The sequence below is a fragment of the Coturnix japonica genome, chromosome 4, assembly GCF_001577835.2.
Source record: "Coturnix japonica isolate 7356 chromosome 4, Coturnix japonica 2.1, whole genome shotgun sequence".
NCBI classification, from domain to species: domain Eukaryota; kingdom Metazoa; phylum Chordata; class Aves; order Galliformes; family Phasianidae; genus Coturnix; species Coturnix japonica.
The window spans coordinates 63,172,663-63,199,329 of NC_029519.1; the positions used below are offsets into that span (position 1 = coordinate 63,172,663).

General features: G+C 42.1%; 1 protein-coding gene and 1 long non-coding RNA gene across 7 annotated transcripts in view; one reads left to right on the forward strand and one right to left on the reverse strand.

Moving 5' to 3' along the window:
* Positions 1-4,187, reverse strand: part of NWD2 (NACHT and WD repeat domain containing 2) — a 47,320-nt gene extending 43,133 nt beyond the window's left edge. For 2 of the 3 annotated variants that reach the window (XM_015862511.2, XM_015862508.2), the window contains exon 1: positions 3,940-4,187. In XM_015862511.2, coding sequence (XP_015717997.1) covers positions 3,940-4,090 — 151 coding nt within the window. In that variant the 5' untranslated portion in view covers positions 4,091-4,187. Of the gene's footprint in view, positions 1-3,225; positions 3,810-3,939 lie in introns of those variants that run through there. The other variant, XM_015862509.2, reaches the window with a different exon arrangement.
* Positions 4,188-4,330: 143 nt separating this feature from the next.
* Positions 4,331-26,592, forward strand: LOC107313834. 4 transcript variants are annotated; one of them, XR_004306983.1, is made up of 8 exons: positions 4,331-4,436; positions 15,061-15,189; positions 15,282-15,473; positions 16,243-16,420; positions 17,209-20,910; positions 21,485-21,578; positions 21,803-22,027; positions 23,018-26,592. It is a non-coding gene; the product is annotated as an uncharacterized LOC107313834 (long non-coding RNA). The 4 variants fall into 4 exon arrangements; XR_004306980.1 differs by having other exon boundaries at positions 17,209-21,578; XR_004306982.1 differs by having other exon boundaries at positions 20,755-21,578.
* Positions 26,593-26,667: the final 75 nt, after the last annotated feature.

The following is a 26,667-nucleotide window of genomic DNA, read 5'->3' on the forward strand; positions in this document are numbered from 1 at the left end:
TTGGACAAAATGGACCATCATTAGTGAAGCATTATTCTGACTTTTGAGTGTTAACATTAACATTGTCTGAGTTATATTTATCTTAAGCAAAACAAGTTTTGGGGTAAAAATAATATATGCTTCGAATATGCAAAGAATCAAAGCTGTACCTTTTTCTTATTATATACAGCAATTAGATTGCAACTAAAGCAATCACAGTTCTTAATCTGTGATGAGTTAAGCAACCTCATGTTCAGTAGCAGTGAATACAATGCAAACACTGTTTTAGATTTTCTTTCATATGTACATCAACACCCAAAAATACATGGAATTCCTGCAAAGCAGCCCATAGCAAATAAGTTCAAAAAATAACATAAATAAAAATTGCTAAGAGTCATTTCTGCAATCTTTAATTACAGGAATAATCCTTGTCTAATCAAACTAACTGTGGGTAAGAATTTTGCCTTCTGTGTCACAAGAAGTGGGCACAAAACATTTGTTTTTTCCAACTGAGTGTTTCAAATTCATACAATGCTCTGGACTAAGAATGTCAATGGAAAATAAGCTAAGATGAGCAACTGTGTAATAAGTCAAGAAATCTCAAACTCTTTCAACACTGTAACACAAGTAAATATCACTAAGAAGGATCTTCTAAGTCTTCTAAGTCTACCTTTTGTTAGAATAAGATCTTAATTTTAAATTCCTACATGTATACATTGAATTTGATAGTTAAGTTATTAATCATGCCAAGACTAATGTTAATGGGGAAACTGTTTTTGAGAGAAAGCACTGAAGATCAGTAGGTACTTGAATTACCAAAGCTTGTACACAAGTAAATAGGCAGAAATTCAGCATGAGTAATTTCTTGGATCCTGGGCTAATTTCAGAGTCCAAAAAAGCTACAGCAATTTACTGTTATTCTTCCAACTTCATGATTAATTTTACTATCTGAAAGTTTAAATGGCCATTGGAAGAATAGAGCTCATGAAGTGCACAGCCCTTTTGTATTGAAAAGGATTTTTAAAACAAAGTTTGTTCATGATTTCAGCACAATTGCTTCTGTTGATATAGCAGATATGTATTGAAAAAGCAGAAAAAAAGGAATACTCTGCTGGAACTTAGGAAGTATTCAGAGGTGCTGCACAGGCAAGAGTCAGATGAAACAATGGTTGGAGAAGCAAGCATCCCTACCCTGTGAAGTGCTGGATGCAGGTTCAGCCTACTTCTTTCAGGTCAGAGTGGCTCACACCCTCTGTCAGGACATACTCAGATGCTATGTGAAGTATGATCAGTCAGTCCTCAGTGGAACAGCTGAACAGACTGTGTGTAGGAGCTGGCTTTGCACACATCCCTCTTCAATGCCTTCATTGTTCCTGCTGCATGACATGAAAAGCACCTTCTCCATCATTTTCCAAATCCCCAACTCCAGTTAAGCAATCATTTTCAGCCAGGACTTTTACTATGTTGTATCACCACATAAATTGCTGAATGAAATAGTGAACTTTGCAACTCAAATAATTTTCTGCTTAAAGTAATGACAAGAGGCACTGGAATGATCCAAATCCATACAGTGTTGATGTCACTGTTCAGTATAACAGGGCCGTATGGAATTTTGTACCTGTTGTATGCTTGTACATGAGCTTTGCGTTACTGGCAGGGATCTATACAGGCACTACTGAGTCACAAACTGACGTTAGCTGTTTGCTATTGCAGTCCACAGATTCCTACAGGAAACAGCAGAAGCAGTTCTTAGAATCAGGCGAACATAACTTGCCTCCCTTATCACTTGGAAGCAAGCAAAATACCCTGAGACAAGTGATGAATGGTTGAAAGAAAAATCTGCGACCTCTCTTAGCCAAAACATGCATTTAAAATATGCCTGGTTGCTTGGATCTACTTAAATAAGAAACAAGACATTTATGTTCAAATAATAAAAGAGCTTTAACGCTTCTAAAGATTCCATCATCTTCAGTGATTAATGAACACCAGCCTGATGATGTTAATTGATAGATGAAAACAGTGTGAGAGGAAAAAGCGGTTTCACTTATCTACAAAATTCAATCCAGAAAGCAAGAGGCTGTAAAACGAAGCAGTTCTGTTCCTGTTACTCATGCTCACTGTTGCTGCTTAGTGTTCTTTTTAGGGATTTCTGTTCAGGAAATTTTACAAATAACCATTTTTCCTATCTACGTAATACACATAAATTTAAGTCCTGATACAGTATGCCCTTAAAAAAAAAAGAAAGAAGCAAAGACATCATATCAAGCCCTGATTTTCCCCACTTTCCATGCATCACATTGCTGCAATTCAAGAGAACTATGTTAAGTCTGTGCCTGTGAGGTTGCAACAAGGAGTTTCCCGGAGAGCTGCAGCAGCACTGCTCCCTGGGTCCTTGCTGAGCAATGGCCAGAGCAGGGGAGCAGCCTGGGGAGGCTGCAGGACAGCCAGGCAGGCAGGCCCTGGGTATGCACACAGCACTGCAGCCAGGACTGAAACCTGCTGAGTGGTTTGCTCAGTAGGAAGGGTTTCACCTTTTTTGTTTTCCCCAGAATATTTGTATTTTGAATTCTTTAAGACTATTTCTTTTTTTATTTTCCCCCCGCATAGCAGTTGTATTTCTAAGGACTTTAGTAGATGATATGCAATTCCCATCATATACATTTGCTTGTTTATCAATAGCCTTTTTGTAAGGTGACATGCAGTGAGCAATGCAGTGTCAGTGCTACCACTGAGAGCCACAGCTGCTCCCGGTGACTGGGAGCCTCTGAACGCTCACTGACCAGCTCACTTGTTCACCAAAAGCAGAAAGCACTGAAATTCCTCTCCCACACCACGGAAAGCAAGAGTAAAGCTGCAGATAACATTTTGCCACTGAGAAGTGATGATCACTGTGGCCACGCCATACCACAATCCTTCCTCTTATAGTTTTATGAAGGCTGAATTTTTGGAATAACAATACAGGAGTAAAATCCCGCAGATGTACGGCTTACATCTCTCACTTCTAGCAGGAGTTTAGTGGCTGTTTTTAGCTGAACAACCACACAGCCAGTGCAGCAAGCTGCCCTACTGCTAAATGCCACTCACGTCAAACACGGAGGCATCGGTGCTCCCACAGTGGAGGCAATGCTGGCAGAAAGCCATTCCCAATGAGTAACAAATCTACAGATTCATGCCAGTTTTCTTTCAGAGACAACTAAGCATCTCTTTGATTATCACTAAGTCTATCTTTGCTTAGCTTGCACCAACCAGAATCCCGGCGCCTTCTGTAAGGAACGGGGCTGAGGGACCCAGGCACGGGGTGATCCCGATAGCGCTGTGCCCGCTGTCGTCTGGTGGGCACCGCTGCCCGCATCACAGAGGTGCTGGTGCCATGGCAATCGCACTTCAGAACCCGAACGGTTCTGTCGTTGCCGGCATGGCTCCTACAGGCATCCTGGGCAGAGACAGCGCTGTTGGGTTTGGGAGGTGATGGGGTGACAGAGCCGCGCGTGCTGCGGGCTCGCTTGTACAGGTGGGGAACGTCAGAGGTGTGAACATTTCACTTATTACTTCCTTGCACCGTGTAAGAACACGCTTCAAAACTTCTGTTTTGCGAGTGCGAACGGCACTACCGACACACGCAAATCCCTTGTACGAAAGGGTGATTTTAACAAGGGGTTTGAAGCAGCAGGACGGATAACTCATTCCGATACGGAACGACGGCGTTACGCTACAACCGCAGAGCTGAGCTCGCACGCACGGCCCGGCCGGGCGCACAGCATCGCGCCGCTCGCTTTAAGCCACGCGATCCGCCGGACTCTCGGCTATCGGCCGGCCCGGGGCGCCCCACCGAGCACCGTCCCACCCTCCCCGGCAACGGGAAGCCGCCCCCCGCCGCCCCCCGCCCGAAGCCGGCCCCGGGGAGCCGCGAGGAGGCGGCCCCGGGCGGCAGGGGGAGCCGCGGCGGGGCCCGGCCGTTACCTTCGGGGTTGGCGCTGATGAAGACGCGGACGCTCCGGCCGCCGGGCACCAGGTGTGCGGGCAGTGCCGCCAGGTTACCGGCGATGGCCGCCCTGCGCAGCGCCGCGTCCCGCGGGCACGTCGCCCTGCCGCCCGCCCCGGCCGCCCACATGGCTCCGCCGCCCGCCGGGCCCCGGCTCAGGGCAACCCCCGGGCCGCGCCGCGGAGCTGCGGCTCTCCGGCAGCGCCCATGCGGCCACTACGAGCGGCGCCGGGGCCGGAGGGCGAGGGAAGAAAGTTTGCGGCGGCGGCGGGACGCGGCCCCTCCTCGGGGTCTCCTCGGTGCCCAAAGCGGGGACGTCTGCGGGCGGGCTGCCGGCGTCTCCCCTGCGCCGAGCGCTTCACGGCCCCGGCATCGGGTTCTTATAGGAGAGCAGGCGCATCCTTCTGGCACGGAAGAGTTCAGAGCGCTGCTTGTGTCTTCTGTAGTCGCCCGCACGGGAGCCCCGGCTGCTCAGGTACAAAAAAGAGACGCTCTCTCTGCTTGTTTCTTTCTTTCCCGTGCTTTAATCAGTTATTTATTTGGCGGCATCAATGCGGAGCCCCGGCCCGAGGCAGGAAATAGGGCGGTGCGGAGTGGCGGCGGGCGGTCCCCGCGCAGCTTCGGTCCGGGCGTCCCGCGGGCTGCGGCAGCTCCCCTGGAGCCGCCCGGGGCTGGGCAGGGCTGGGCTGGGCAGCGGCGGCCGCGGGGCTCTGAAACCGCCCCGGGAGGGGCGGGCGGCGAGGGGAGGGGCTGGGCGTAATGCGTGTAGAGCAGCGTGCGGGGTGCCCGACCAGCGCTGGGTTCGGAGCGAAGCTCTCCATCCCCGTCCTTCAGTGCCGCACGGGCATCCCCGCTGCCGGGCGGGCTCCCCTCGGCCCTGACTGCTGAAAGGCACGCAGGGCAGTTCGCGTGTGGGTTCCGTGCGCGTTTGCACCCAAGTACAAGGGGAGATTTTCTAGTAGTTCGGCACTCTGTAAATTTCGGGGCGCTTTTAACCAAACGTGGCATTCCTGTACGCAATGTGAGTTTAGCTGGGCAGGGAGAGGGATTCTGTGCAAAGGGGAGAAGTGTCAGCTTGTACTGTTGCCTGCAGCAGAATATCACAGGAACTGTCTCGGTGCCCAGTGCTAGAAAATGCCCCTTTCCATCAAAAAGGACATTCCTGGGGGATTTGGTAGTGCTCAGTAAGGAGCCTTCCCTGGTGAGCATGCATGTATTTCCCCTCTGTGGGTTGCCTGATGCTCTATGTGAATCAGGCCAGAAGGTTTGCTGTAATTCAGTTAACAAACTGGACAGTCACGATATGCACGTCTCTGGGAGATGAGGCTCTGTGTGCCATTGCCTGCATAACTCCTGGTGCTGCAGGCACCTTGCAGGGTGTGGTGTGCCGATATAATCAGATGTGCCCTGTGCCACTAGCAGGGTATTTAACAAGTTGAAAACTTGAGTTTTCATCCTATGTATTCTTTTGGAGTGCTGTCTTCAGCAGCACTGCCAGCAGCATGGGCTCTTACCTGAATGCTCTTGGATGAAGTGAGATTGGGACTGTCACTTCCCGCTGCCATCTGCAGCTCCAGCAGCAGGACCTCCATGCTGCACGGGACCCTGCAGCCCACAGCCTCACTGTACAGCTCAGTACCTGCGCTGATCCGCATTGCCACTCTGGGCTGCAGCTGGCAGTGCCTTCGTGCATGACTCAGCTGCAGCAGCCGGAGCTGTGCTGTGGAGGCTGAGGCCAATGGTGCCCCAAAGCAACAATCTCAGCAGCTGCGGGCTGCCTGCACCGGGGTCAGCACCCTGAGCATGGCACTCAGGTTTCATTTCTTTAATTCAACAGATAGAACATCAAGAAATGTCACGTACATTCACATACACATCGCAAAGAGGATGCTGCTGTGTTTGCTATAAGAGCAAACATCATCAAAAATATCTTACGAAATTTCATATTGAATAACAGATTTTGTAAATTCCGTTTCTCGGTAAAATATTCCTCTGTATAAGCCAGATTTTGGCATCAGTGTTTGTGTTGGAGTCCTGGAGTGTCTGTGTGGATTTTTCATGCTCAAAGAAGGTAGATTTAGCTTAGACATAAGGAAAAAATCTTTTACAGTGGGCATATGAGGCACTGGAACAGGTTGCCTAGAGATGTGGTTGATGCTCCATCTCTGGGGCCAGGCTGGATCAGGCCCTGGGCAACCTGATCTAGCTGTGGTGTCCCTGTTCATTGCAGGGGAATTGGTCTAGATGGCCTTCAGAGGTCCCTTCCAGCTCTAAGGATTTTATGTTTCTATGTTGCCTGAGCATGGGTTCACATCCTGATTGCAAAGCACTGCCTGCAGTGACCTTACAGGACAGGTGCCTCTGCCATCAATAGGGTAACGGAGGATGTTCTGAATGCAGTAGGACAGATGTGTAACCCTGAGGGTGCCTTTGTATAAACAACTCTGAGTAGGGGCTTAGTCCTGAAAAAATGTAGGTCATAAGAGTAACCAGAAAATCTCTCCTATGTTACATCACAGTTTCTTGGTTACCACTCTGGCCTCATTTACTCCAAGTTCAGATAAAACAAAACTGCAGAGTATATCCCTTGGTGAAACAACTGAGAATAATCAAGCTGTGATTTGCTGATGGCCTGATCCTGCACTGATTCCCACCAAACCTTTCTTCTTGAGATGTCTTGCTTCCATCAGTGTGACACTGGGTGTGCAAATACAGCTTGGTCCCAGCCCACGGATATCAATAAAAATGTACAGAGTTGTTAGGCTTTGCCTCACATCTGTTGGCACTAAAGTTGGAAAAGACCTCTAAGATCACCAAACCCAACCATCAGCCCATCCCCACTGTGCCCACCAACCCACCGAGGGACACTCAGTGCCACATCTACGTGTTTCTTGAACACCTTCATGGATGGTGACTCCACCATCTCCCTGGGCAGCCTGTTCCAATGCCTCACCACTCTTTCAGAGAAGTTTTTCCTAACACACAACTCCCAAATGAATAAGGGTTTACTGTTTACAACGGGCTGTCTGAGGCATTGTGCTTTTCTGAGATCAGTTTTGTATGGAAACAAACACCATGGTCAGCCCCAGCAGTCTACAGAGGTGGGAGGCGACCAGGGCGATAGACTATAGGCAGTGCTGTGGTGGAGACATGCTGATGAGATGCAAAGTTGTTCTGTCTGCAATCTAAATTTATGTTTTTATGCATATGTGCCCCAGTACAGGCTGTGAGGTGTTGAACAGTGCTCAGCAGTGGTATAGTTATGGAAATTAGTGGAGCTCAGCAGTTCTGAAGTGAAGCAGCTAACACTTTAGGAGGCCCCATACTGTGTGTGTAATGGGGCCACAATATCTGAGAGTTTATACCATCTTCTGAGTGCCCATGCTATCTTAGGTCCACTGAGGCCAGGGGCAGCATGTTCCTGCTGTCTGTTCCTCAGAACACCACTTATTTGCAGCCCTTGGAGGGCTGAAGTTTCAGACTAAGTCAGCAAGCTGGCCAGCATATTTCCTATTTGCAGAAGCTAAGGGACTTCTGCATGCAGCTACCTCCTACCCACAGCTAAGCAGTATCTGTGGTTTCCTATCAGGCTCTCCCACTTCTTGGAGCAGGTGGAGGAGGCAGTTGCCCAGAACGACTGACAAAAGGAGGCAATAAAATCACCTTTTAAGCAAGAAGGAACCCTGGTAGTTGTGCACCTGTTTAATGTTCTCCACATACTACTGGTGTTCAGGCCAAGCAAGTTCTTCTCTGCAGGAGCCATGGCTGCTGTTCTGCTGGTTGAACATCGCAGGTGCTCCTGTCCATGCTTCAGCTTGCTGCTGCTGCTGGAAATGTGTGGAGGATCTCACTGTGTTCTGCTCTGTTCCTTTTCGTTGACAATGATGTACTGCTTATGCAGGGTGGGGGGGTGGATTGGCAGGAGAGCAGGGGCAGATGTGCTGAGATGAGAGAGAGAGCTCACGGAATTCATGCTTCACTAAAAAAAACCCTGTTATTATTATCCTTGCAAATTAGGAATGACAGGCTGCCTAGGCTTACTGGGTTTATATTTACATCAAGAAACTGATTGCAAGAAATAAGATATATCCTAGCAAATCTTACACTGTACTGGGTTCCTATAAGGACCTTTTACAGCCATTTCAAGGCTTAGTTAACTTAATTTGGACTTCCCTATTCTACTCTGTTCATAGTACTGGAAATATTTGTTTTGTTCCATTTTTTCCTATTGCTGTTTGTGCTCTGACACCTCTATGACTTCTGGCTGCACTTCTTCCCCGCTGGCTTATAGGTTGTTGTGTCTGGCTTTGTCAACAGGTAAAACATAGAGTCACACAACGTGAGACTCACAGTGTGACAGCAGGGAAGCTGTAAGGAATGGTGCTTACTTTACTCTCCTGCTCAGCGTAAGAGAACCTTGGATCTGCAGAATAGAGCTGTAAGGGGCAGATTGTCCCACCCAGGCCTTCTGGAATGTTCTTAAACTTTCTCTGAAACAGCTTGATGTCTGCATCCAAAGAATATGCTGAACTACACAGGCCTTGATATCGTTAAAGGAGAACAAGTTCATGAGTTTTTAGTCCAAGAATAAATTTCTCCTATTGGTGAGTCTGTAATGAAATTCTGGTAACATATTCACGTTCTCTGTGCCATTTAGTAAGAACAAGTTTTGTTTTTCCATTTGTCTGTTTGGTACTTCAAATGTGCAATGTGGAATATGTCTTATAAAAGTATTTCTGCTCAGGTGAGGTAGCTCCCCTCTTGGTTTCCCTAAGGGAAGCAACTCTCTCTTCCTGAGAATAAATTTGGATTTGAGGAGTATTTGCATAAAGCTTTATCCACCTGAAGCTTAAAGGGTACAAAGTAGTGACTACTCTAAAGAGGATATGGAGTGTGTTGTACAAAGATGTGCATCCAGCATTTGATTTCTTCTTGAAAGTCTTCAGACACACATGCATCAAGGTACAAAAGAAGCTATCCTGAACTTAGGCAGAAGCTGGGCATGAGCTGTGGATGCTGTTGAAGGCAGTGGGAGTTTTGCCACTGACTCAACTGAATGGTTATACAATCTCAAAACTTGGAGGATTCAGAGTGAGCATTTCCTGCCATTCTTTCTTAAAACAGACTTTAGCTTGAGTAGAAGCAGTCATTTTTGGAAATATTATAATGGATGGTGGATTTAAGATTCCTGCATGACAATAACTATTAGAAAGAAAATAGGAGGAGCCCAGAGATTGTCATAGGAAAAGCATGGAGTGGAGACTAGGAGAAAGTCAGTTATGAAGATGGGATTTGTACCAGAAGTGGGACTTGCCAATGGAAATGCTCAGGAACTTCAGTTATATCTAAAATTCTGTATGTGGGACTTAAGGCTTGTCTTGGGAATCAGAAAGGAGCTTTTGATTACAGTAGTGCAGAATGTTCTTCCTTCTGATGCTTTAGATGAAACTGTTGTGTCCCACAACAACTCCTTTATTTTTCTTACGGCAGATTTTCCTTTTTATTTCCTCGGATGCCATTGCTGTACCACTAGTGGATCTGTCTGTGCTCTGTGATGTTTAAGTCTTCAAACCTTGTCGCTTCTGTAAATGCTCCAAATACAGAGGCATAAAAACAGTCCCGGTTTTCAGGAGCTTCCGAGCGGTACAACTATATGCTTGTACAGAGTAATTTATATTTCAAGGAAAAGGGGATGAAAATACAAAATAAATGAGAAAATGTTGTTTTTGTGTGTATGCAAGCATGGAGATACTTCGTTCTCACCTCCGTGTCTCAGTCTTACTTGCCAGCTGGCATTGGCATAAGGACTTCCACTTCATCCTAAAAGCACTGTGCCTCCAGGAGTCTGCCTTTGTCCTTGTATGGATGGTGGTCTGGATGAGAGAGAGCTTTTCTGCTTTTTGAGCATGCTTTCTGCTTCTTGAGGTTTGGTACAAATTCTCTTTGCAGCCTAGAAACGCAAACATAGCCTTTTCTCTTAAAATGTTGCAAGTGGCTATACCACATCTTTATTTTTATCTCTTATGTCACACTTGACTGAAAGATTCTTTACAGCTAAAATAACGATGAAGGCATGGAAATTATTTTTGTCTTACTTTCTACTGGAAGCTTAAAAGAAACCTCTTTTCTCATGCAGAATTCTCATAGATGGATGTACTCACCCCAGGGATACATACGTACACATGCGCACACACGCACACTCGAAGACACACAAGGACATAACATACTGCTGAATCCACACCGGGAATATTCCATATCAAGGTTACATAGTTAGACATTCAACTTTGTCCGTATTGCTTTAAATTTCACCTTGTTGCACATGTAAGTAGCAGCCTTTAGTTAACCGACCAGGTACTCTGTTTTACCACTGTGATTCAACAGTGCTGAATAGAGATGTTCACTTCATGAGCAGCGTTCAGCTGCTGGTCAGTGTGTTCAGTGCACCTTTGCTACTCACTTTTTAGCATCTGCAGGTAGGTGCAGTCTTTTTCTCCTGAGCTTTTCCTATATATTTTCTCAAGAGAGTAAGTACATAAGCCTTCCAGAATGTGAACTCATTTTCCTAACGCCCAAGCCAGAGAAAGTTTCATTACTGAAGCTTACTTGTTAATACCAAAAATATCTGTTAATCTTGGATGCCCTTTCTGAGATACCAAGGACTGCATCTTTTTCCTAAGTAATTGGTATTAGACACCAAGAACAAGAAGCAGTTTCTATCACTGTCAGTGGTAGCTGGGAGTTGTTTTGCTTATGTATGTTTTAAGCTCCAGACTTTCAAGTCAGGTGCCTATCAAATGCAGAGCCTACAATTAACGATCAACCACAAAAAGTCTAAAGGATTTAATTAGCAGCCTAGAGAGTTGATAGTGGAAGCCAGGATAGAAGGTACTTCCCTCCTCCCTCCAGAGCAATGTTCACTTTCTTATCCATAAGATGAGATCTCTTTAATTCCTTGCCTCACTGCTGCACCTCCTAACCTTAGCTAAAAATATGTCATGGTCCTTTGACAACAGTTTTGTTCTATGGCCCCGGGTCATCCTTAAAGGTGATTCATTGTTACAATGAGATAGGCATGCATTTTTAATTTCTTATTCAATGCACTGTCCTTGCTCAAAATGGACACCAGAGCAGGGTGCCCAGACCCATGTCCATGTGTTTTTTAAAGATCTCCAGGGGTCCCACAGCCTATGGGCAGCCTGTGCCAGTGCTCCATCACCCACACAGCACAGAAGTGATCCTGGTGTTCAGAAGGAACCTCCTGTGCTCCACCTTATGCCCATTGCCCCTTGTTCTCATTGCTTTTATCAACCACTCTTGGCTTTTCTGTCCCTTTGCTGTCTTGGGGATGTTGCTTTGTTCCCCTTCTCCTCTGGCCCCCATCACTCCTTTCCATCCCTTCTACTTGCCTTGCAGGAGGTGGTGGTGTGGCTACTGCCTGCACTTCTCCCAAGTGCTTCTCAGCTTTGGCCTTCGAAATGTATGTCCTGGTAGTGGTGGCAGGCACTAAAGGTGAAGCTCCATGTGATGAGAATGTTTGAGATATATCAAATGGCAGCTGGCTTTAGAAAATGCTGATGGTAGCAAAGAACATACACATTGCACTCTGAGGGATTGAAATCCAAAGAAAAGCCAGAAAGTAAAGGAGGAATAGAAGATGTTTCTCCGTGAGTCTAAGTGTCTGTGCCATTGTTTTTGCATAGGTTGTTGTGGAAAGTAGTTCTGTACTTATATGTACAGCAGCAATTAGGGGGAGGCTGAATGGAGTGAGCACGTACATGTCTACAGTGGGTTAAGAGAGGCCATATGCTGTGCAGTGTTTTCATGAGTGCTTTCCTCTTCTAAGTGAACTGCATCTGCTGCACATGTAGTAATTAAATTCAAAATAGAAGAGTCAAAATATTCCTGCTGCAAGCTTGTTGATGAATAAGGCCTAACAATCTGATTATATACGTGTATATATTTATTTGTGCACATGAAAAATAAAATCACTACTCTGATTTGTTTATGCTAGTAGGAAATAGACCCATTTATACTCAATTGTTAATGTGATTTATTGACATAGCAAGTTTATTTTAGACATATGAAGATCCAGGGGAATGCAATTCTATTAGCAATGTTAATTTGTCTTCTCAGTGCTAGAAAGAAAAAAAAAAACAATAAAAAAACTTGCAAAGCTTGTTTTTATTTATTTATTTATTTATTTATTTATTTATTTATTTTATCTGCAGGGGTTCTGAAAGAGTAGCTGTCACTTTTTTTAGCCTTAGTTAATATTTGCCATCATTTTCTTGATGCTACAGCTATGCTGGGGGAAAGGAAGCTCTCCACCTGCTCCAAGTCCAGAGTGCTTAATCTTGAAGACAAACACTGAGAGGAAAAGAGATTTACTCTATATGAATCTAGTTGCTGTGCTACAGAAATGATGGCAGTGGATTTCTGTCTCTAGTCTACTGTAGCTAATACTGATTTCTGTAAATTGATGGAGCATGCAGTACCCTAATACCAAATGCCATCATAGACATGTTTTGCAACCATTACCATGCCACAGTGGCACAGTGAGTGCTGTGCTCTGAAGTGTTATGAAGGCCCTCAGGCATCCTGAATGTAAAAACATTCTCTGAAGAATTATGGAGACAACTATCATCATCCGAGGGGGAATTCTAATTTGAAATAATCTTTATCCTCAAATGAAATCTGTCATTTGGGTCACTGCTGCTGTGGAATGATTATTTTTTCTCCTACGTAAGCAAGAATAGTTGAGACCTATTCTTAGCAGTTAATCATATCTCGTAAGCTATTTAATAAGCTCAGTAAGCCTGCTTCTTGAATTCTATATTGCTCATTATAAGATGGGGCTTTGAGAAACCTCTTGGAAGGTGCCCCAGTCTCAGAGGGTTGGAACAAGTAAAGGTTCCTTCAGCCTAAACCATTCTATGATAATATTTGGATTATAAAGAAGGGCACCAGAACCTGCTTTTTCACCAGTGTAGAAACCAAGAGAGAAAAAAAAAATTATCAGAGTTCCCAGCTGCATGCCTATGGGTGTATCAAAGGCTGCTGTCAGGGTGGGATCGTGTACCAGCTCCTCTTAATACACTGCTTTTGGGGCTGGGTAAAGCAGCAGCATGTAGCAGACAAGTGCTCCAACAATCACAACCTGCTTCCTCAAGCACACCAATCCCTCTTCCAATTTTTCATGTTTGCTGTGAGCAGGTAAGTGCAATTTAATGTGCAGTTTAACAATACCGTTTTCTCATGCCTGAGCTGCCCGGTGGGTGCAGTCACTCCTTGTCTAGGTTTCCTGCAGGAGACTTTTGGCAGCTTGTCTTCCAGGAGACACTGTTTTTTTCTGTTTGTCTTGGTGCCAGCTTAAACATGTTGGATGGCTTTGAATCTTTTATAAAGAGATTCTCTAAGTAAAAGCTCTGCTTTAAGGTGCCCAGCTACCCACAAAAACCTAACAACAATAAATTCCCTCCTGTACAGCGATAGAGCTGTTCTTCCACTTGGAACATGCAAACTTGCTGCACTGGTTTTCCTTTGGCCCTCTCCTGTTGGTAGGAGGGAGGCTGGAGATGTTCAAGCACTTTGAGGGCATACATGGGAGCTGAACCCTAAATTTCCAAATCCTAATGGCAATGATAGAAACTCAAGAAAAGAATGAAAAGAGGTTGGAGCCTTTCATTACACCCCCAATTCTTTTTTTTTCTTTTTCTTTTCCTTTTTTTTTTTTTTTTTTTTCCTCCTTTGTGAAAGCACATAAAAATCACACAAACTTGGGAAAAGTGCCTTCCTCTGAGAACATGAGCAATCCCATTGATCTCAACGAGAGACAGAGCACAGCTGGAACTGAGATGAAGCTGTCAGCTTCCTGCTAGGTTGTGTCTAGCTGGCACAGATGCAGTTAAACAACTTGCTAAATCTGCATTAGAAAGACATTTCCCTGTGGGTCAGGTGGTTTAGGATGGTTGGTTCTTTTGTTGGCTACCCACTGTTATGGGTGCTGCAAGCAGTCATTGAACAACATATTCACTCCACAGATTCTTATACCTGCTATAGTTTTTATGGCTTTGCAGTTCTGTGTGGAGCATTCAGGCTGCAGTTTGTTAATAGAGTTTGTTGAAAAAATACGGCATGTAATAATGAAGTAAAAAGTAAAATGAATTTCCTTTCTGGGGTTCTTTAGCCCAAACACACATTATGTTACTCTTAAGCTCACTGATTAAATGATCTGATGAATGAGGCATGGTGAAGGGGTCTGGAGGCTTGGATTTAGTTTGCAGGTCTAGCTGAGTTTTCCTGTGCAAAGACTAAGCAGAGAAATTTAAGGCTTTAACTCCAGGTGATGATCCATCTTTAGCTGCTACTTAATCCTTTAAATCATAATTGCTAATTTAGGTCACTCGGCTGTATGGTTTCTGAGAGTTGAATTCTTAGGAAAATAATTCTGCCTGGGGATGTTTAGAAGCTGAGGTGTCAAGGGTGGTGCTGAGGACTGAGTGGTGTTAGCAGTAAGTTTACGTCTGTTATTTCCTTGTCTGTGAGCTGTAAGGGAGCTGAAATCCAGGCTGTTGTACCTCCTCACCTCATGGGGAGGATTGAAGTAAGACAGGGAGGGCAAGGTAGGCTTGAGCACCAGTCTGGGTGGAACTTTGTCACCTTTGACTCCTTCTGTTGGTCCTTACAGATCTCAGTAGTTGGAATCTTTAAGAAGGAAGAATTAAACTAAGTAACTTGAAATAATCTAAGTTATGAAGTCAGACTTTGGCCAGAACAGTGTACTTAAATCTACTACTTTTGAGATAATTGGTTTTAATACTCTTTTAACACAGCTGCATCAGACCATGTTTAGATTTTCACTAGGAAAATAGCATTTCAATCCCCATGCGGTTTCTCAATTCACCCTGTGTTATTGAATCCACCAGAGCAGATTGGCACTGCAAATTACTATCCCCCCCACTTCCCCCTGGGGGCAGTTTACTCTGTAGTGGTACTCTGAGGAATCGTATCTCTTATGTAAGTGCTGAATTTTTCATGGCACTGCTTCCCAGGGCAGTGTGTTTGTGTTAACTGTACCTTTCTGTACTTTTTGTTTTCAGATATAAACCAGCTTTTTGGCTCAGACCTTTTCCTCTGAAGATGTGTTTCCTGTACAAAACACTGTGGGCCCAGCCCAGGTGCTGAGGTTGTTGGCCTTGCTGCTCCATCAGACTTTGGGGAGCTGCTTGGTAAGTAATGTGGGCATGACATGGTGGTATTGTGGGAAGCCAAAGGTTTCCCAGAGGGGTTTCCTGCATTTAGAAATGAATTAAACTTTCAGCCTTTGTATTAAGGATGTCACAGAGGTCACCTGCTGGTCTCCAGAGGAAACATGCAGCTGAACTCTGCAGAAAATAGAGGATCAATGGCCAGATACTCTGCTGAGCACATAACTGTCTGTGCCTTCGGACTACCATGATGTCACAACTACTTGACAATGGTGAAATCTCACAATGTTAAGTTACAGATGTAGGTAGGTATTACAGTCAAAGGCATGATGCTGTTTAATTCTGTACTCTTTATAGCATTTTGCAACAATATGGAAAGAGGTGGCAGCTCACAACTAACACATTTCAGTGTCTTGTAGTGTTTCTGGTAAGAACTGAAATGATCAATGGAGACGTTCTTTTCTCTTCATCATGGAAATTTAATTTTATGATTACTCCGGATAAACGGGATTAGGTTTAATCAGCTCTAGTTTTCTAAAGTGTGAGTTATTTTGCTGTCAGGCTTGTGCTGTAATTGAATTAATGACTCAGTAGATACTTACATTGATATCTTTTTGTCCCACCTGCATCACTTTCCCTTGTGACAAACAGCCAAGTGATGTTTAACAAATCAGTGGATACTTAGGAACTTTTGGAAAGTTTTCTTTTTCTTTAGGAAAAAGAGTTGCCTTTTCATTTATGGATTAACTCTTACAAGCCAGAAATGGCAGCAGGCAATCCTAAGGTACAGTGGGTGCACCTGTGTTTGTGATGCAGTTTTGGCTTACTGCTTACTAGTGTTCTGTGGGGTCTGAGAATGCAGGAACTGGATTCCTTTTGGGTGATATTAAGGTGAATGGCGAGATGTGGCATTTGAACCGTGGAGATAGACTGGAGATAATCTGAACTAAAATACAAAAAACTCCAGATCTGTGCTGTTTGTATCAAATCCTCTGCATCAACACCGTTACTTTGCAGATTTAATTTTGGTCCACACTACAAAAATGACAGGATTTTTCTGCCGATAATTTCCAGAAAGCAGAGAGCAGAAAATATCCCTCAGCTATAGACCGACACAGATACCTCAGAGTTCATGTCTTTTTTTCGACAGTCAGAAAAGAAGAAGCATTCTTATGCTGATTATTGAAATTGTACATGTTCCAGTGCAGCAAAGCAAATATATTTAAAGCCATGAATGACAGACATTTCTCAGGTAATTTACGATATTATACTCATGTAAGTATTTTAGCAAGTATGTAATAATATTTAATAATATGTGATAACATGTGTGTTATGATACTTGGTGATAATAAACATAACATTTTACGTGTATAAATATGAATGTACTGCAGAGCATAAGGTCAATATTAGACCCTATGAAAGGCAAATTCTTTTTCCTGGAAAGTTTTTCACAGCATTTTCTATTACACTCTGTTTCCATAGAATAAAATGCAGACAAAGCAACATCTGTACATTTTGTTTTTCATGAAACAAAAGAGACTGAGTTCCTTTGGTCCAAACCAACTTTATGTTGACTTCAAAATATTTTGGCTGTATTGGTCCAGCTCCTTTGAGTCTTAGCATGTCTTACTTCTGTCATCTAGGGCTGACTTTTGCATTTGGCAGGATGTGCTACAACTCCAGGAGTGTTTTCATTACACTTAGTCAAACAGCTGTTTCTTTATAGGATGTTATTTTATCTGAAATTCTCTTTTCTTGGACACTACAGAAAAGCATCAGAGTGAGACATACTGTGAACTTGTTTTTTTTGAGTGACTGGGTCAGGCATGTGGCAATAGATTTTCTAAGTGCAAAACAGTGTGCAGTGAATAGAAGCAGTTTGATATGATTTTCTGCTTGTAGTGGCTTTTCAGTCTCTAAAAAGCAAAACTGAGAGTTTATATTAAGGGAGAAGCTCAAGTGTTTTTCTGTTTCCTTAGTTGATATGGACTTTATCTTTCTTTTAAAGGAAGTGCCCTTATGATTTATTGTGCCTTTCAGTACAGTGAAGTATTCAGTTGTGCCTGCAGTTTCCAGAGGAGCACACGGCTAAGGAAAAGGAAGATCCTGTGAGGATGACAAGCTGAGGGAAGTCCAAGTGTTCAGGAAAAAGAGAGTATGGGCCTGGAATGTCCTTATGGTCTCCTCAGAAAGAATGCTACCAGGAGGATCCTGACTGTGGTGTAAAGAAGTCAGTTAGGAGAAGTAAAGGAGAGAGTGCATAAGAATATATAGTGCTAAGAGCATTCCTGCGGAATAATAATGTAGGTTGGTTTTATCACTGATAGAAATAGCTTCCTATTGATTTAGGAAGCTAAGTCTCCAATAATACGTTGAGAACGTTGTCCTTTTTCAGTGATACTCTCCTAGAGATGGCGGCAGGGACTCCAAAGCTTTGGTAGAGGCTACCAAACCTTGACAGGACAGGAGAAAGGAGGTCCTGAAATATGGACTTACTCGGATCAGCCAATTTGCTCTGTCTGCCTAGAATGTTATTTTTACTTGGAAAGTGGGAAAGCATTTTTGAAGACAGTGTAAAGCCAGGAAAAATACAGCTGTCATTTATTTGTCAGGAAAAAACAGGAAATTTCTATTTTTATTCTTAGGCAATTTTTTCACTTTCCTTCTTTTAAAAATACAATGACAGTAAATGATTAATAGATGCAGTCCACAGTGCTGCCAGCAAGAAGCCAACCTGAGTGTAGGGAAAGCTTAAATAATTGAAGGGAAAAAATGACAGAGGCAGCCATTAGTTCCTCTTGATAAGAAAGGCTTCATAGCCTGGCTATTTGCCCAAATAAAAGGGAAAATTTACCATTAGAGTAGGGCAGTCTGTAGATTTAGTGATGGACTTCCCTTGGGGGAAGAAGAAACATCAGGGCTCAGTGTTCCTAAACTGATAGAAAATGATGCAAAACCTCCTCCTTTTTAGTTGCATTACAGCACTTACAGCACAACTAGCTTGTCAGAAATAACTGGGCAGGATTCCAGAAACAAAACTGAACACCATATAGGAGTGTGAATCATGTAGCACTGGCTAGTTGCCTTCAGAGGGTGACTCTATTCCATAGACATCCCAGTGGTCATGGGAGACCTCACATTCTTACAAAATGGTCAGCTGAGCAAATCAGATTGGCAAAAGTTGAGTAGATAACAAACTGCAGTCTTCTTGGAGAGGGCAATGAAAGACAAGTACTCAAAATAAACGAACGATTTTCAAAGAGCGGGTTTTAGTTTATTAGCTGAACTGTCTATTCTGAAGTTCTGTGTTGTGGTTATTAGTGGAAGATAGTGTTTCATATTCTCATCAGGGGAATAAGAGAGGATCCTTTCCTATGAACTGCGGACTACTGTTTCATATGACATGTTTCATAACGTAGTTTCCTTTAATTTCCATGCAAAACTTAACAAGTACCAGAAGACAGGCTGTCCTGAAAAATCTGTTAAGGCTGACTTGTCTTCTACTGAAGAAATTTCCCAGGGCCTAATTAGTCATTTTGCACAGACAATATCAATAAGGCAGTTGCTGAATGGTGGTGTTTAACTGATTATGTAAAATGATATGGTGGTAAAAGAAGCCAAGCTCTTGGTTATGTGTGGTTGTTAGAACTTACAGAAGTGACATAGGGCCCATCATTTTCTCCCACATCTACAGCCACAACAAAACTCGCACTGCTCATCATTGGAACCCACTTGGAGCTGATGTACCACACAAAGTATTTCTGGGATGTTTGGATATTGAACTCAGTGTTTGCTGAGCTCAGGGATCTCCACATGCCCATGACTGCACTAGATACTAGGTATGGCTGTACAAGAAGAGCATCACATTGCAACACGAAATTCTGAGTTGGAGTGTAATTGGAATTTGAGCTGAATATCGATTTTCATGTAGAAATGAAAAGCACAGCTTAGAACGAGTCTTTTAGGTTGCTTTTGACTCTTGGCAGGCACAATATTAAATAACAATGACTGCTGATTAGGAAGCAGAGAAAGATGGAAGCGGTAGCTACATCCAGCCCTTGACAACATCACTTCTTGGACAATGATATCTAAAGCTTTTAGATAATGAGAGTAATGGCTATATCCTGTGCAATGAAAGAGCAGCATGTTGACTACCGCTGCCTAACAGCAAAGCTTTCTTTCCACTGAGGCATTCTGGGAAAAGCCATGGTGGCATATGTATAGGGAGTAATCATTCAGCAAAGTAAATCTGAGTGTGCAGACTGTTGCAGAATTTCTTGAAGAATTTGTGCCTGCTAACAATCTTGTCCTTTTGATAAGGTCTTAGTGCAAGTTTTAGGATGCTGCTTACACTAAGTGATGGTCGTCTCTCTGTGTAACTTTAATGAGAGGGGGCTGCTATTGCTCAGTCTTGCTTTGACTTACTGCTTCTGAAGGATTGTGCAGAATCTTTTTAATGAGACCCAGCTGTGCTGGCCAGTTGGATGATTGGAAACTGGAAAGATTTAGGAAAAGGTTTTTTTTTTTGTTTTTTTGTTTTTTGTTTTGTTTTTTTTTTTTCAAATATATCCCTCACCATAATTCAAAGGATCTCCCTAAGAAAATTATTTTCCTCTAATATTTTTCACTGTGTCTGTCCTTCACAGGTGGCAGTGAGCTGGCACCTTCTGATACTGAGATTCTCACTCCTAAGCCGTTTAATTAAGGCAATGATGTTGTGTGGAGTATAAGAATTGGAATTCACCCGTAATTCTTTTGCATCCAGTAACTCCTGAAAGTTTTGGAAAAAATAAAAATAAAAAATGACATGGCATAGAATAAAGTAAGAATAAGCCAGGCATGAGCTTATTCTTACTATCCTGCTGAAGAGGGTATTGTTGCAAAGCTTATTTCTACACTAGAATCCAGCTTTCACCATTGTGTAACAAGTAGCTCTCCACAACCAAAGTTGTGTGTGTGCTGGACGTATTCCAGAAAGTACTGAAACAATATCAGGGAGAGTAGTAGAGGCTAATGACCTTCCTTTCCAAGGTTGGTGTTTTTGTTTTACATGAAGGAGCCATGAATGTATTTTGGATTTGTTTTGTAGAGGCGTCACAGTCAGTTCTAGTGACAATAATACTTGGAACAAAGGCTGAAGAGAGAAATTGGAGTTAGTGGGCTTCATCTGAGAGCAGAAAACACTAATGATTCTTTGGATGTCAATAAGAAGAAAGACGCCAAAGAGAGAAAAAGCAGCATTAATGTTACAAAGTCAAGCAAGAGAAAGTTATAGAGGATAAAAGAGGCTGTGGCAGGACAAAGATAGCTGAATGCACAGGAATAGGAGGATCTCCATGATTGAGACATGCATGTATCTAAATTCTAAACAACTCTCACATATGAATGAAAGTCAAGGATCTATTCTGCCTACTGTATCAATAACAATATTTCCCGGAGGCATTTTGCCTGCAAAAACTTGGGATGCTGCAGCTGCTGCTTCACAGTAACGGTCAGTGTCAGATGCAGAGAGGTTATGTCCTAATCCCATCATTGTTTCCCATCTGGTAACACTGGTTTTCCCTTCCCTGATTAACAACCTTGCAGAAGAAGGTGGTGGCTGTCAGATATGGGAGCGGTGCCTAAGGGAAGGACCCAAGGGGTGTTTTACGAGGGAGTGTGAAGAAGAGCAGGGCTCCTGCCAAAGAGCACTTTGGGGATGAAGGAGCTACTGGAGAAAAGGCAAGAGCTGAGGCTACCCAGGTACTAAAGAGGGGTTACCTTTGGTCCTCACAAAGGGTAAGCTGGAGGCTGTCTGCTTCTTCTTGTCTGAAGCAAAGCTCATATATCTGCTGTGATCTTTCAGAGGAAGTGGCATATAATTATTTCTTTTGGGTATCAATTTTTTTTTTTTTTTTTTTGTGTGTGTGTGTGTGTATATTTAAGTTGTTGACAATTCTGATGTAAAAGCTAGTAAAGCTAAATTATAGAAATGAGGCTTAGTTTTTATTTATCATATAACACATTGTAAATCTGCAGTGATTCTGAGTGAGACTGGGGGTAAAAAACAGTGTTTTGTTATGTGTGCAACCTGTTTTGATTTCTATGTTTGTCATGTTTCTCTTCCAATCCTGATTTTTCTTCCCACAGTTTTAATATTCTTGGGCTGGATGAATTACTTCTAAACATAGGAATGCTGAAAAGTACAAGAACTAGCTCTAAGGCTACTTAGTTATTGCAGTGTGCAAAGATGTTTTCCATTAATACTCTACTGTATTAACAAAATATTCTGAAGTTGATTTATTGCATCTGCTGGACTTTCTGCATTTCTCAGTAGATATTTTCCGGAGCTGCCATGACTTCTGGTTGCCTGCTGTGAGAAACTGGTACCAGCCAGCTCACTTAAGCTGATGAAAAAGTCTGAGTTAGAGGTAGGTACTGCCAGATCTCAAGTTCCAGACTAATATTTTAAAACTGTATTAATTTAAGTGCTAAGCTGGAAATTTTCCATGCATTTTTATTTATTTTTTTTTAAACATCAATGTATTTTGATAATTAAATACTCTAGTTATACCTTGAAATGTATTCTGTGCATCCCAAATCCCTGATAGATTTTTGTTGGCTGAATTCACTGAGCTGCTGTCTAAAATCCCAGGTTTTGTGGTTTTACCTGGAGGCAGGGATTTGAGATTCCCAGCTTCACTACAGAGCTGGAGTCCTGGGCTTATTCATCCAAAGATCCACACTGATGACTTGGAGCTTCAACTGTGGGAGACTCCCAGGAATGAGCACATCTTGATCATCGAGGATTCTTGGTTCTACTGGCTTCCATGTCCCTCATTGCTTTGTTAGCACTCAGCCAGAACTTGTCAAACCAGAGGTAATTTTGATAAAACAGCTTGCATTCTACAAATTGATGTTTTCTGACAAGCATTCATCAGAATGTTTCCAGTGAGTTTAATTGCTGAGTTACAGGAGCCATAATATTTCACTAAGTGTTCCTCCAACAATAGGATATATTTGGGTCAAACTACAGCATGCATCTTCAGTGCTAAATTAATATCCTCACTGCTATTGTTAGTTCAGGCAGCTCATAGCTAGCTGAAACACAAAGAAGCTAATATTAAAAATTACCGAGCAGTGGCTAAAGCAGCCACTGAATTGGTAATATGTCATGTAATTATGTTGATTACTTGAGGAGGCACTTTCACCATCTATTCAAGCTACATATTTTACATATATATAGAAAGCCATTGCACTATGACTTTGGTCTGATTTACTTGGCTTTGTCTTGTCAGAATCAGATGCAAGTTTTATGAGAAAAGCAACCTTGAAATGTCCAACAGAAATATTCAGAATGTGCTGGAATTCAGAATACAGTTTATGTATATAGAGGATCCTCAATTGAATTAATTATAAATGATGTAGACAATGACTCAAACATGTATTTCCTTGAAACACCTAAAATCAGACTTTTAGTACTTTTATAGGTTTTCCAAGGAATTCAGATGAAGTTCCATATTGTGTTATCACTGCCATATAGTTTATCTTTGCTTCACCCATCTGAACACCACAAATTGTTGGTGACAATGTCCATAGCTCCTGCTCTGATTCCACACTAGATAATTTTAAAACAGAGATAGCAGTGTTTCAGAATTGCCTCCTGTCGAAGTGATTCTTCTGTGGGAGCATAGCCTGACATAATAGCATAGCTACTTTGCTATATTGTTAGAAGGATAAGATTTTAAACACCTGTTCAGATATGAATGATACATTTACTTCTCATATCTCTACATTGAAAACTCATTTTGCTCCAGAGATAGAAATAGTTCTTCCTGCTAAATCCCTGAACACTTTCATTTTCATCCAGGAACCTGCTGACCTCTCAGAAGCAACCAGTACCTCCCCAACTCTAATCAGCTGGTTCCAGGTGGAACAGGTTCACGCATTGGAGCAAGTTTTTTGGAGAAGGTGGTTGTACTAAAACTACATACGTACCCTGCTTGCTACTCTGTAAAACAGCACCGAATATATCAGTGTTTGAAGCAGATACCTACCGAATAATTAAAGCCTGCCTGTGCAGAGAAAAAAGTTATTCAGACTTTTTACAGGAAGTGTGCTATTCTTCTCAAGAAGTTATGAAATAAGATGGAAAAGATTTATTAAGAACCCAGAGGGAAATTCACAAATATGCTGAAGGCCAAATGCTGCATGAAGATCAAGCTGTTAGTTTGAACTTGGTTTGAACTAAGTTTCTCTACTTATGTCATATTTTTTGCTGTGCGTTTGGTCGACTCCCAAGTCCAGTGTGCAGGTAATGCCATGTACTCCAGCAGATACATGTGAATTTGGAGTTTTATATAAAATCATAGACTGTCCCAAATTGGAAAGGTCATGCAAGGAACATCAAATTCAACTCTTGGGTCTGCTTAGGACCACACAAAAATCAGACCATGTATCTGAGAGCATTGTCCAGATGCTTCCTGAACTCTGACAGCTCAGTGCCTGGTATCCAACCTGATCCTTCCCTGTAAAAGCTTCATGCCATTCCCTTGAGTTCTTTTGCTGGACAGCAGAGAGAGTACATCAGTGCCTGCCTCTCTGCTCCCTCTCATGAGGAAGCCATAGCTATATCAGCCCACTGATCAGCTAGCTCTTCTGGCCCCATCTTCACAGTGATGTTTGAATACCAAGGCCTATACCACTGATGCAGACAAGTTAACTGCCTGTATCTTGTAATAGTCTATTGATGCCTAACAGATAAAGTGCCCGTTGTGCTGAAGATGGAGCTTGTAGCTATTCTGTTTTTATTTCATTACAACTAATATAAAAGGAAAGAAAATAAATACAAGCTACCTGTAAGCCAGTACTCTTGGTGCATTCCCAGGTAGTTCAGTGACACTTAACTATGCTGGCTGAAGCAGGAGGTCAGATCTGATGTTGTAAGGGTTAAAGAGTAAGGTTTGCTAAGTCATGCCTACAAATGAATTCAACAGAAGTGGTTAGCAATAATGAAAAAAATGGGCTTGATTGGCAGTCTCTCTAATGCTTCTGGAATAACTGAACAGACCCTTGTGCCAGCTCAAGGATTGATGGGCATAGGATTTCTATCCTGTGCACGGTCATGTGATTTTCCTTAGTTCATGGTCAGTAGGCAAATTGTGGGGAAGAGTGTATAATGCTAGTGAAAGTGTGTTTCTTGAACTTGTGTTAGAATAAGTTCTGCATGTAACAGGCCATTCTGAGTCATCTACAAATAATATGAAAATGCTTGCTAAGAGTTTTAGTCAGTCTGTTGAAGTAATTTATACTCTGTGGTCCAGAAATGTAAGGAGCTACAAGAACATTTAATTTTCCTAAGAGTGTATTTCCGGATATAATATACAAGTTTTCACGTTGAAGCTCAAGTTTTTTTTTCTTCTATATTTTAGATCAGTTTTGAGTGCCAATTTTGTTTAAAAGTCAGAAAGCTCTTCAGAAGACAAGCTAACTCGCCAACATTTTTGCCATTGTTAAGCTAAATCATACTCTGCAGACTTTCTGTGAATAATTAACTCTAGAACTTACTGTGCTGCTTAAATGAGGCCTGTACTAGAAAGCAAAATTATTTGCACTATGAGCAGGTTAATTCATTTTCTATGCTGCAATGCACAAAGAGAATAATTCTTCAATGTCATTTTAGCAACAATTTTTTGTATGTCCATATGCCTCTTCTAAGATGGAGCTGGTAATCCATCCCATTAAAGATTTAAATACTTCTTTGATGCTAAAACATTTTTCTTAATTCCATAAATATCTGGTGGCACTTGTTCTAAATTGAAGTTAGATGTACTGTTTAATATGACATAGTGAGTTCTGAACTCGCAGCCAATGAGCAATGTCAAACCCCGCCTTTTTCTAAGCAATTAATTTGAGAAATGTTCTTTAGTACAATGTGTAAACTATTAAAATACCTGTCAACATTGCAGAGGCCCAGCATAATTTTTTCATTTCTATAGACTGGTCTTTCAGTGATAAGGGATAACTTCTAAGATTTTATTTCAGAAACTTCTAGCAGAGCTAATCCCAGCAAAACATTGAATGTAGTGCTATGCAGTTCTAGAACTTATCTGAGCATTTATCTCATTTCTGTCTTGTCCCAAATCCTCAACTATACTGACCTCTGCAAGGGCTCAATCTTTAGGATTACCTGAAAGTGGATTAAAGATAAACCAGTAACTGAATTTCCACTTAGCCAACATGTAGCACTCAACCAACCTTCTTTTGAGAGGTTCTCATTAATTTCAGTGAAATATCTCATTTCTTTCTCTTCCCAAAAGTAGATTAAGCCTTGTTCTTCTCTGTTACTTCATTATCCCAAAGTAAGGGGAAGATGATGGGCAAACTACTTCTTTCAGATTTCTTGGGATGTTATTTGTCCAGCCACCAGAGGGTACTTGCATCTCAAGCCTCTTAAGATAACATACAATGTCAACAGAAGTAGTATCATTGTGGTAACTGTATTTACATACTAATGAATGCAGAGTGCTCTTGCTTCATGGTAAAATTGAAGCTACATTTATTTTAACTTAATTTGATCTGCTCGTTATTGGTCAGACTAATAAATGTATCAGCTCTTCATCAAACAGAAATGTAGCAGAAATGAATTTAATTGCATTTCAATGCACTGATTTTGTATTTATATGAGTTTACCTGGATCAGAAATTCATGGATTATGTCACTGTCTAACTGCTGTCCTGTGTAAGGTGTAAGGACAAATTGGATTAAGGTAATGTATGTAAAATACAAGACAAATGTTATTTCAAATACAGGTTGATGTTTATTGAGGCACTGCAGAGTCACCATTAGATTTAATTCAATATAAAGGACTTTATAGAAGCAGCAGCAGCAGCAGCAACTTCTGTAGTGCTGCTATTGCTGCTTTGGGGATTTTTGTCAATGTTACAAAACTTTTAGGAAATCTTCAGAACTTTTGCCAAGGAAAATACTGGAGCTTGCAACTTATAATGTTGAGAAGATGAAAACAAATAGGAATTGGCAACTTTTTACAAAGCAATCTTGTACTTCAGCTGAAAAAGAGTACTGATATATTTCAGTATGTGCTGTATAAAAGTAATGTTAACTTATAATCTATTATATGTTAGGAATTATGGAAAGCAAATTGAAGGGGAGTTTACCAGTGACTTCCTGTTAAAGATTAGATCATATAAAGAGAATATTTCAGATGTATCCATTTGACGTGCTATGAATACAAAACCTATGGAGGCTGTTCTAATGTTATTCACTGTATCATCTGTTTAGAATACAGGACATCACCTCAACAAGTATTACCATTGGTCGGTTCTAGATACGCTTTCACATGGAGATTCATGAAGCTCATACCTTCTGGAAATACTGTAATTTTGGTCTTCATGGAAGTTTTTAGATAAGCTTTGTCTTTATCCTTTTTTTTTTTTTTTTTTTTTCTTTTTTTCTTTTTTTTTTCTTTTTTCTTTTTTCTTTTCTTCTTTTTTGTTTTTT